The sequence below is a fragment of the Taudactylus pleione genome, unplaced genomic scaffold, assembly GCF_031769625.1.
Source record: "Taudactylus pleione unplaced genomic scaffold, aTauple2 ptg000070l, whole genome shotgun sequence".
NCBI lineage: Eukaryota > Metazoa > Chordata > Amphibia > Anura > Myobatrachidae > Taudactylus > Taudactylus pleione.
This window is the reverse complement of record NW_028284472.1, coordinates 9,384,324-9,396,713: the sequence shown is the minus strand read 5'-3', so window position 1 is coordinate 9,396,713 and position 12,390 is coordinate 9,384,324. Positions and strand designations below refer to the sequence as shown.

General features: G+C 43.2%; 1 protein-coding gene across 1 annotated transcript in view; it reads right to left on the bottom strand.

Moving 5' to 3' along the window:
• The window catches only part of LOC148533755 (cytochrome P450 2C5-like), a 49,553-nt gene extending 37,760 nt beyond the window's left edge, over positions 1 to 11,793 (bottom strand). The window contains exons 1-2 of the mRNA XM_088467243.1: positions 11,706 to 11,793; positions 4,782 to 4,960 (exon numbers count right to left, since the gene is read on the bottom strand). Of these exons, the coding sequence (XP_088323369.1) occupies positions 4,782 to 4,955 (174 nt within the window). The 5' untranslated portion in view covers positions 4,956 to 4,960; positions 11,706 to 11,793. The remainder of the gene's footprint in view (positions 1 to 4,781; positions 4,961 to 11,705) is intronic.
• Positions 11,794 to 12,390: the final 597 nt, after the last annotated feature.

Here is a 12,390-nt window from a genome sequence, read left to right as displayed (position 1 = left end):
CTGTTCCTTCTCTTTCAGGGCCTGATTCATAGACATGCGCTAAAAAATGGAAAAGCCGCAGGTGACGTCTAGTTTTAAAAGATGCATACTTCCGGCCTGTTCGAAGAAGTAGCAGCAGATCATCTGCATTAACATTGGGTGGGCATCAGAAATCCGTGTATCCCCCAGGTTATTGAGCAAGTCCAACAATATCATGCTGCCGGGGCCAGTGAAACTGCATTCAAGGATGCAGCCACTTGCATCCCTGTTTTCTGGGACACCCCCAGTTGCTGCCCCCAAATGCCAGCAGCATTTCAATCATGTGGCAGCTTATGGGGCACGGACCAAATCTGCGCATGTGCGGTGCATGTCCTGCAAATGTGCGGATAAAAACAATGGGTGAGAACATCGTAGTTCCATAAATTTCTGGATCAGGTCCTCTGTTACTTTTGCCGCCATGGGGCCAGTGCATCCTTCTTTGCGGTGTCTGTTCCTGCAGGTGCTGGTAATGTCCCACATGCCATCTCCTCTTTTTCAGATAGCAGCATTTTGTATTGGCATGCTGCCCTGGCTAATGTCTCAGTGAGAACCTCAGGTGTTGCTCCAGTCTTGGCCAGTTGTTTTTGCCTGGATTGGACGATTGCCATGTGTCAGACTCCTCTTCCACACCTAGTGGGAGTTGTAGGCGCAATAGGTTCAAATAAGGCCATTTGCGATCGCTCACACCACTGTAGGGATCATCGCTATTCCTCCATAGTGGTAGCAGAACTGAGGATGGGCCCTTTGGACATTGTCCTAGATTCAGATCTGCACGCAAATGCCATCGCAGCTGCGATATCTCACGGATCACTATTGCAAAAATATACTAATGATTCACCCGCTGTCCACTGCTTAGAGACGCCCACTGACAGCATCTAAAACTAGAAACATCAAAAGCAGATCAGGTGGCCATCAGCCAGTCTAAGGTGCTGCGCAAATGCAGGGCAGCTTTCATGCATGCGCAATGGCTAACAATCGCTCAAACTACATAAATATAGGCATTGCGTGCAGATCTCCATCAGGCCCATTGTGCCAATACAACAGTGCTCTATGGTCTGCGTGCTCAGATATGAGAGATGATTAATATGGACAAATATGTCATTAGATTTGCCATTACTTCTAAGGCAAAAAAGGTGCTGGCAGACTGTACATCTAATAGGGGATGGGTGAAGATGCAAGATTGTACACCAATTGGTCGAACTGTTTCTATATGTGTGCGGCCTGCTATCTCAAGTTGCAGCCTTCCAAGTCATTAACATGATTAGGTATTTGCATCTTCTATGTGTATTTTTTTTTGCTTCTCAAACAGTTCCACTTGAATACAGTATGATGAGGAATTTAGGCATTAGCAGGATGGTTTAGCCATCATGTATTGCTGTTGAAGTTTGTCTTGACTTTACACAGACCAGACAGTTGGCGACAAACATGATTATGCCACTTCCTTTACAGGATGGTCATCCTGCTCCGCTGCATACTTTTGATGCTAATGCATCTTGGGGGCGATGTTATGATTTCAATAATGGCATTTGTGACTTGGGGAGTTTCCACTCCACTTGGGTGTAGTGCGGTTAACTAATCCGTGGAATTTGAGGTTGGCCCTTGACTTACCACATATTGCCAAAGACAAGATCTTGAAGCCAGCACATTTGGGACACATGATAAGGCCATTTGTTGCCCAGTCTTGGCCTGATCTCGTTCTCTCTCCAGTTGGCATTGTGCCCAAAGATGCCCCTGTTAGTTACAAGCTCATTCAACATCTTTCTTATCCATCAGGTGAGTCTTGTTAACTAAGGGGAATGTTGAATCATCCTTTTGTCTATTGCCGCTAATTCCTTTTGGTTTATAAGCTGTAGGTAGATGACAGGATTTATATAAATGCTTAAGTTGCGCAATGCCAGTGTGTTAGTCTTATCTGTGTTGTTTAATTTCTCACATTGTGTTATCCTCATGGGTAGTTTTTTGCCGCAAACTGCAGTGGACCATTGCAATCCTCAGGTTACCATACAATTTATTTGCACATATCTGAGGAGATTAAGAATGATCTCTGTATTTGGGATGCTTCTCTGCAGGGCTTTAATGGGGTACATCTGTGGCCCTCTGTTCATAGATGCTTCGGATTTATCTGTTTTCAGCGCTTATCTTGATGGCTCTTCCTTCCTGGACAGTGGGGTGGTTTATCTAGAATTAGCTGCATCTGGAGCTTTTTCCCATCATTGTTGCATTTGAATTATAAGGGCGATACTGTAGGTTGCAGGATAATTTAGTCGTTTTCTGGGGCATCAACCTGGGGGCTCATTAGGTGATTAACGGTCAGCGATCATCATCACTGTGAAGTCTTTGTCTGTTATCTAAGTTCATGCTGCTTTGCTTGGAACATAATATCTCTTTCACTTACTGTCATTTGCCGGGGATTGAGAATTTGATCACTGGGTCTCTTTGTAGATAGCAATGGGTCCGGTTTAGTGAGTTGGCATCTGAGGTTTGGTCATCTCATTGCTGGCAGAGATCGAACCAGAATGAAGGGTCTCATTCACCACTTGGCTACCCCTTGATGTTGACAAACTTCCCGGCATCATGGCATCACTGGGTGGGGTTTTGATACCTGTACATCAGAGTTCCCCAAGTAAGTCAAAGCACCACCTCATTGTCCTTTGTGTCACACCCTTTGTTGCAGGATCCAAGACATGTGTGTCATGCATACAGGCCGGCTTTTTGTTTGTGAGTCAAAAAGTCCCTAGAGGTTATGTCCATTTTGTAAATCCTGCATGATCCCCTATCATTCACAGACTCTTTTTGCACTGTCATGACAGTAAGGCTGCTATTGAGAAAAGAAAGAATATGAGAAGATAATAAATACCTGAGTAGAAATGTGCTGGGCTTTGGTGTTTTGGTGGTAAGTCACCTTTACTTTTCAGGAATTTCGACGTTTCGATAAAGGAGGGTCTGTTTTTGTTTTTGGAGAGTGTTTTTTGCAGTAGTGAGTGGTAATGTGTGTTAGGTAGTTAGTTGTATCATGGCGGGAAAAAGCAGCAGTACAGCGCGCATCTTGCTATAGTCTGGGCGTGCGCTCCCTTTCAATACACAGGGTAGAATGATTTCACCATACATAGGTCATGTCACCTCTCACCTAAGTAGGCCTGGTTGTGTATTGGAACAAGTGTTTGTTATCTCCTGATTGCTTTGAAAGGGATAATTGGCCCTTGCAAGATTGTTATCTCCCACTTGTGCTGACAGAGGGTTAGATGATCATTACAACCTGTGGTGTGATCTCAGAGAAGCAAGTGAGGTGCTGAACATCTGCCAGTTCTTTCCTCTGGAACATACATTTGTAATAAATACAGTTGACAGTTTTTGAATGTCACATAATGTCTTCATTTTAAATAAGTTTATAATTAAGTTTACAAAAACAGCACTGGCGCACCACAGATCCCAGCCAGACACAGACCTACGTGTGTAGCTGGATATCCTACTGAAAGGGGGATTGTTACTGTGCATTTCACTGTAGGAAGAGTCGCCTTGGTGGATCTATGGTGGCACATCTTTAAAAGTTTTTATTCAAACACAAGGAGCTTTTATGTGTTGCAAGCACCAGCCTACATGCTGTTTTTTTAGATTAACTTATTTGATACTCAATAAAGTTGATACATTGAGCGGCGAGCAATCGAATCCAAGTGTATCTAAATATTGATACATACATTCCAGTTATATAAAGCTGTCACAGTAATTGCAACAATTTTGTTGGAATTTATTCTCTATAGAGATATTTTATCTATTATTATGTCAATATTATTATGTGTAATAAATGTTTTGTGATTCAGAGAAGTTTGTTATGTGGATCAACTAAACATTTTTTCAGTATCTAGCAGCAGCAGCAGCGCAACCTATCTTTTCTCTTTTGTAGTTTTTGCTGTGTGTGTCAGACTAGCAACTGACATTATGGTACGCAGCGCTGTTGGTAGTATAGAAGATTTATTGTTGTTTTGAACTTACCATCATAATTTACAAATACCACACCTCCAATCTTTGCATGTTTGCATTAATATATTTGTGATTTAGGGAGCGCCGGATAGGAACTGAGGGCCTGATTCAGAGACGGACGCTCTGAAAGAGCACTCGCTCTGAATCAGGGCTTTTTTTTTTATTATTGGTGCGGCCTCCTGGCCGCTCGCATAGCTGAGGGTGACCACCCAGAGCTATTGCAAGCAGCCAGGATGATGGTCACGATGGTCAAGACCCTCACAACCATCGGGCTTGCGATGAGACCCTTGTGGTAGGTGGTAGGGTCTCATGGCCGCAAGCCCCAGAGAGCTTCAGGCTCTAATAGAGCAGGAAGCTCTCCCACTGACATCACTGGTGATGTCAGTGGGGCCACCCACAAACGCCAGGTGTTCGCTTGGGAACACCTGCATTTGTGAAGCCACCCCCCCCGCCACATCTACAAAATGGGGCAAGCTGTCGATCAACATCGACAGCCGCCCCTTTTGTAGTGAGCCACGGAGCGAGAGAATTTCTCTCTCGCTCCGGGGCTTGCGCACGTGCAGTGTGGCCGCTGCGCGTGTGCAGAGGCCACCATCAGCCCGCTTGCGAGCACTCAAGCGCTTGCGAGCGGGTCTGAACCAGGCCCTGAGATCTTCAGTTTTCAGTTAAGATCCCAGTTCTGTTTTTTAATTTATAATTAAGTTTGGTTGATTTATATATTATCTGACCTCTGGTTATAGGGAATTTAATGATTTAGTGATATTTCAGCAGAAGTGTTGTATTACCTCTAAAAGTGTTTTATTAGGCTTTGACATGTCCATCATGTGTAAATTTCCAATGATCGGTAATGGCTTCGGTCCCGGAGGAAAATTCTTGTACTTGTGGTGATTCCGATTCTTATAAACATAGGTCAAGAATAGGATGACTACAGCGGACAGAACAATTGTGACAGCGTCCATGTTTTCTGTAAAACAAAGCAGAGACTCTTTATTACACACATCATCTATATACTGTACAAACAACAAAGATCTATCTTCGTCCTCATGCAGGTCTTCCCACCAGAGAGAAGCAGAAGTTGGAAGGCTGGCTCCTGTGTATGGACGCCAGTGTAACTACCATGATTGTATGGTGTCAGAATCTACTGGTTTTAAAAGTTTGCCTGTATAGGCCTATTTAAGCGGTCTTCTAATTAACTCTTCCCGACATCATTTAGAATTAGTAGATAATAAGGATTAAGAATGGGAATGTTATAATGTATTAAACAATGGGTATAACTGTAAATAATGTCCTTTTACATCATTTTGTCCCATGACTACTCATTTGAGTCACGGGTCCATAATGTAGTTGTAAGTCAATTTCTCACAATTAAACAGTCACATGGAATGAGTCTGATTATGTAATATGATTGAATTACAATCATCACACATAATAATAATGGGCCCTTCAGGGCACCTGATGTCACAGGCACAGAATAGTTACTAAAATATTTGCTCAGAACTTGTGTCACTACATCTAAATAACTCTTAGGAGTTCCAGAACATCACACTCAGGTGGAGACAGATGCCTAGCTCCTGTCATGATGTTAAACTAGCGGCACAGGTGTTACCAACAACCTACCGGTGATTAGAGCCACACTCCATTGTGCTTATAATGAGGTCTTACTTAGCAAACAGTGCTAGGTGATTGTTTCTTGCATTTTCTCCGGACCTACCCTGCAAACCCTCTGTTAAGCTGGGTACACACAAAGATTTTCTGTCTAACCATCCAACTAGTTGATTGGTTGAAATGAAAATCTGGTAAGGTATGAAAGCAAATTACAATCAGCAATTTGTCCCAAATGCCGGAAAACAGATGAAAATGGTCGTTCAGACAAGTTTGTTAAATGTTTGATTTAAACAATTTGTTCAAACAACAGTTTTTGTCCATTTTCTGGTGTTTGGGAGCAAATTGCTGATTTTCATTTGCTTTCATACCTTATAAGTTTTTCATTCCAACCAATCAACTAGTTAGATGGTTGGACAGAAAATCTTTAGGTGTGTACCCAGCTTTAGTGACTATGGATTATTCACAGGGTTTGAGTCTATTAAGAGTAAGAGTTATTTTTGTATATTTGTCCTTGAGAAAAGTTGGAATAAACTGAAATGTTAGACAGTATTGCCGTGGTAGCAATGTTATTTCTGTCCAAGTCCCACTGAGTGCCACCTCCGCTTTCTCTCTCTCTCTCATATATATATATATATATATATATGACAGTTGATGTAAGGCGTGTAAGGCGGCACTCGTGGGTTTTTGGAAAATAACAGTCAGAGACACTAAGTCTGGTCCAACGTTTCAGTCCTTCCGGACTGAACATGTGTTCTTGATAAAAGTCCGGAAGGACTGAAACGTTGGACCAGACTTAGTGTCTCTGGCTGTTATTTTCCAAAAACCCACGAGTGCCGCCTTACATCATCTGTCTACATTCAGGACACGTGAGTGGCCCCAGGAGGGCACCGGGGGTACCAATAGTTTTTGTCATTCTTGTGGAGTGCCGGCATTTGCAACACATATATATATATATATATATATATATATATATATAATGGGTGTACGATTGTTATGCATGCTTTCGCAGTGGCAAGGAATTGGTGGAAGATGAACTCCTTTGCTTCATTGCTGTGCACGGACACTGCTCGGGACACTCTGTTGAAATGAATGTAATGGCAGTGTGGGGCAAACTCCGACTGGGGGCAGGTCCAGACATGTCCATACATTTCAGCGCACATGCAAGACCTTGTTGCATGAATTGCATACAAATATATCAGACCATTCACTAAACTTTTTAGACAGACCTCGTATATGCAAATGTACTGACTCATTGACTGACTGACTGACTCATCAATGCCTAGCTGAAACCCCTGGACCTAGGAACATGTAATTTGGTGAGTATATGCCTTCCATGACTTATTCACCCACTAAGCAGACATTTTTTGAAATTCAATTCCTAAGGGGGTGAAAAGGGCTAAAATGTTTCCTCCCCCTGTGCAATGCCCAGATTGATTGACTCATCAACACTGTAGCGGAAAAGCTCATTTCACATCAGCATGGGCATAACTGCACATGATATTGTGTTGGTAAAAACATGTAAATTTCTCTTGTCCAATTATGTAGCATCTGTTTGCGTGTGGAAAGATGACAAGCCTTTTGAAGCTGGGCAAGAGAGGTTATAGGAAGGTCTGTGGAAATTATAGGCCAGACCCTTGATAAAAGTCATTAAGAGCCCTGTGTTTGGTGTGGGAACAGTGATCAAAAAATAGTTGTTTACACAGGGAGACACTTGGTCTCAGCAGGTGTGAATTTCTTCACCTAGTCGCCGAGCACATTTATGGACCTCAGCCTGCTTCCCAACTTCAAAGAACCCCTGCTCATATGGCCAGGAAACCCTGAGCTTCAGCCAGCTGGACAATCCACTCTGAGCTGAAAAGGGTTAAAGGCATCCTCAGGGAGGGGGTGAGGGGGTGCCTGGAAAAGCAGGGATACATGTGTGAGGCTATCAAAGGATACAGATGATCCCTAATTCATCACTGGAAAACCTCGTCCCAGAGCCATTTAATCTAACGTGATTTGAGTGGTTTGTTTCTCCAATTTGTTATTTTATTTTATTTTCTGGAAATTGTAAGTAACGGTGTGATTCTCTTTAACATTATTATATTCTTTGTAACTTTTTGTACATAACCTTCAAGATATTCTTGAATTAAACATTAATTCTAGTTCTGGATTTGTATTTTTATGACCCAAGGCCTCACATGGCTCATGTTACCTATTTTTCTAAGTATTGATAATTGTGTATGCAGGTGAGAGCAGAAGTTCACCTTATGCTTTACCATTACAATTTTCTTCTGCTGGTGGCAGTTACCAGGTTCAGTGAACCACATGTGCTGAGGTAACCTGTAAAAGTCACGGGTGGCGATTCTCAGATTGGGCATATCTTGAGGGTTGGCCCGCAGGACAGTGAAAAACACCCTGCCCAAACCCCTTGAACTAGAAACATGAAATTCAGGGAGTATATGCCTTCTATGCCATAAGCACCCAGTAAGTAGGGATTTTTTTAAATTCGACCCCTTAAGGGGATGAACAGTGGTAAAATGTTTCCTCTCAACTGAGGTGATTGGGTGACAAAGAAACAAGGACCAAGTGCTGTGGGACTGTAAGCTCATTGTCTGGGTCGAGTGGCAGCTTCAGAGGAGGGTCTGCAGCACAGTCCAATATTTAAATAGGGGAGCCTCACCAACTGCCAGTGATGTTTGCCAGAATTTAGGGTGAAGGTGACACTTGGTGTTGCTCCCCTATTTGAATATTAGACTGCACTTCAGCCCCCCCTCTGGAGCAGTCACTGCTAAGGACTAAATAAACTTAATTTATGTATTTCAGGATGCAGCTTGGGATTGGCCGCTACTCCCCTCTGCGACGGCGTCCTTGGGCTTAGGTGTTCAGTCACTGGGAGTGGAGGTGAGTGGTGACAGAGTATTCTCCCTGGGGTCTGCTAGGGCTTCCATACGTGCGTCCTGGTTTCCAAGGTGCAGGGCATGGGTGCAGCCATGTTGGTCCATATCACCTGACTAGTCTCTCCCAATGTAAGTCCTGTGGTCACTGGACTGATCCTCTGATCCAATGACAGGCTACCCAGGGGTATTTATGTCTGACTCCAGGAACAGGAAACTGCTGTTCAACTTTGCTGATCCAGTGACTGTGAATACTCACCAGTGTTGCTCTGTGCTATATCCTTCAGAGTGTTGCTTCAGCCTAATCACAGTTCTCCAGTAGTTCTTGTATTAGCTTCCATTCTATTTCTCAGTCTGAGACTTTGGCTATCTCTCAGAATTCCAGTGTTTTATGTTATTATTCCTGTGTCTTGTAGTGTGCTGCTCAGCCTCTATTGCAGCTTCTCTGTGGTACTGAGGTGTCAGATTTCCTGCTAATTACCAGTTAGCTTTAAGCCGAACCTCTACCAAATCCCAGTACATGCCTGTGTCCACATTTCTCTGAGTTTCTCTATGCATATCAGCACCTGGATCTCTAGCAATTACCAGCACGTTACCCTGTGTTAATCTCCATTGTTCAAGTATTTAGTTCATCTCCAGTGTTCAAGTATTCAGTGCATCTCCAGTCTACTAGTATTCAGTGCATCTCCAGTGTTCAAGTATTTAGTTCATCTCCAATATTCAAGTTTTTGGTTCATCTCCAGTGTTCAAGTACCTTTTTGTATATACAAATTGATTTAATCTAGTTCCGGTCTATCTGCCACTCCCAGGTACCTGTCCAGAGGGCCGCGACCTGCCCACTTGGTGCAGCAAAACCCAAATCCCGATTGGAGGGGTCATTGGTGAAGACCACCAAGTGAGTTAGACTCCGCGCCTCTGGGCAGGTATAGCCAAACCTGGGTTTGGCCGCAATAGGGAGACCTAGCTTTCACTTACCTAGTTGTTCCCTAGCCACCCTAACCCCTCCACAGAGGAACTAATGCACTGGATTGTGACAACATAATCTTGAGACTAGCATGCTCCTTTTCACCAGAGTCAAAAAATAAACTAAGCATATAAATTAAGTTAAAATGGTATGAAGGAAATTAAAATATCTAAGGTCTACCCGGGTGAAACCGGATACACCAGTTAGTGTTACATAATTACACTGCTATTTCAGGGTGAGTAGTATTACACATGTATGTTACAGTAAAGCTGGGCACACACTTTGCAGATCACTCTGCAGATCAAATGATCCGATCAGTGTGCATCCTGTACACACCGCTACTGCGCAAAAAATTCTGAAAACCTCTATGGTGCACACCTCCCACTGAGTGTACGCTGTTGTGTACAGAGTCACTGGCAGTAGGAATGGCGAGGCAAAACCATGGATGTTGGGTGGTGACTTGGAGGTGGTCTGAAGTGAACGCAAAAAAAGTCAGTCTCATAGACGTGTTATGGAAGTGTTGCTGGCGTGTCAGTGAAAGCGGCCGCATTTTCAGCCACAGCTATAGAGGAATTTCAAAAGGAAACACTATGTCTGCCAAAGGCTGGTGAAAGGGTTGATGGTGCATGTGATGGTGCGCCGTTTGTGGAGTGTTCATGACATCCGGCGAGCATTGAAAGTGGGTGTCCCAGGGGTTACACAGCTCAGCGCATGCTAATACACAGGGGGAGCTAAAAGTAGTATTACCACATTATCGCCGCCGCAACTCCACAAAAAGTCACAACCGTGGCTGCAATAGTGTGAATCTCTGTATCACGCCCAGAATCATTAGATCATGCAATGACATTACCGAGAAAAATAAAATAAAACATTGGCTATATAAAGTGCAGCGATAGCACAGTCATTACATAGAAGTATGGTCTGACACTCTCTCTTCTATACATGAAACTCCAGGACCTTATTATATAGTGTACAGATGTGATTATGTGACTTTAGCATTTACTAATAATGTAATACCCCACTATGTGGGTTATACACAGTGCAGCGCATGCTGGGGGCCATTACACAGGCAGAGCACAATTTCCAGCAGTCTCTGCAGCTACTGAAGAGGTCAGCAGCAGGTCACATGACCAGTGTCAGGTGGTCAGACATGTGACAGCTGGAAGTGAGCATCAGCATCATAGAAGTTGTTCTGTATAGCATATTGAAGAATAGCGCCAAATTATAATGTTATAAGGTGTTGGATAAATGGGTGAACATGTAGTGAAATAGTACAGATCATTTATTTGTGTTGAATTCTAAATTTGAATTTAATACCTGTGACTGACTTAAATCTAGAGACTAAGACATACATGCCTACTATCCCGGTTTGGTCGAGAGCCTCCCGAAAATCGGGTGCCGCTCCCGACCTCACCGGAACAGTAGGCATGTGTCCCGGGAAGATATTCCCCCTTCCCACCCGCCGGATGTAATAGAAAAAATATTTACCTGCAGCGGGGGCGCGGTGGGGCTGATGACGTGATTCGCACTAAATTGCGTCATCGTGGCCCCGCCACTGGCAACACGATGCCGAAATTACAGCCATTATGTTGCCAGGGGCAATGTCACGCTCCTGGCCCGCCCTCAATTCTTTGCCACGCCTCCCAACTGTGCCGAGCTTGCTACTTCTCCCGGAAGAGGCAGCCAGAAATTCGGCAAGCCTGGACTAAGATCTAGTAGGGGGAACTTGCCTCTCTGAAGAGGAATACTGCTGTTGCGAACCTGTAAAGTCACTAGACCTATTGTGGATTCTTGGAGATTTTCACAATAACATTATCAAGAATATATCTGAATTACGCCTGGGATGTGTCTGACTGAGCATATGCATGTAAAAACACTCTTTTTGTGAGCATCTTTTCTCTAGTTACATTACAATGCGTCCAACGCTGAATGAGCCCCTAAGTCTCTATGCTACTACACAGTAAACTAATTATAAGCAACGCTAAAGCCATTCAGTGGGTGATATACACAGCCGTAACACTAAATAAAAGATTAAGTACATGTTATTGAGATATTCAGCTTGGGGAATATGATAGAAAGAAGCAAGAAATAGTCATACAGATTTACATCTATTAGAAGACACCGTTTAGCCACAGGAGCTCTTCGTTTAGCAGGAAATACACTGATATGTACTTATTGTTATAAACACTGATACGTCACAGAATACAGCTAAGCCAAAATATTGTATAAAAATAAAAAGCCCATAATGTTGCTTTCTGTCTTACTTTGTGCGCTGCAGAGTATAGACAAAGTGCTGCTTCGGTTTCCTTATCCTGTCCCCGTGCTGCGAGCTGTGTGCGTGCTTATAACCTCTGGTGAATGTGTAACCCATAGGATTACTACACAACAGAGAGCCAGATAAATTCCATAGGACTCCACCCCACAGTAAACACATATACAAGCTCTTGTGAACATATGACATTTAATAACACTGTATAACCATCTTTCACTGTACTCTGTGAGGCTTTCGAGCAATGCACAAACAAAAACAAGTAACTTTGCACCTGGGTAAACCATTTTACACTGCATATGGGGGAAGAGTGGATAAAATTTGCAGGGAGACTTAGATTTTTGAGGGACGTGTCCTAGCTCTAATCTATCTTGCAGCATAAAAATAAAGCTGTCCAACATTTGTGGGTTATATGCAAAAGAAGCCAGTATTTACCCTGCATCCAAATATATAATAAATATATATGTACCCCTTGCATTGCAAAATGGTATTACCCAGGTGCAAAGTTACTTATTTGTTTGTTTAGCTCCCAACTCAGTGTATTCTGCATGAGTGGTGTGACTGCTCAACAGTGCTCCCTTTGTGTATGTAGATTAAAACACAGGACACAACTGACATTATAGCAAGTATAGTGTTATGAGGGTGACATATAATGAAATTAAGGCATCTGAATGTTGTCT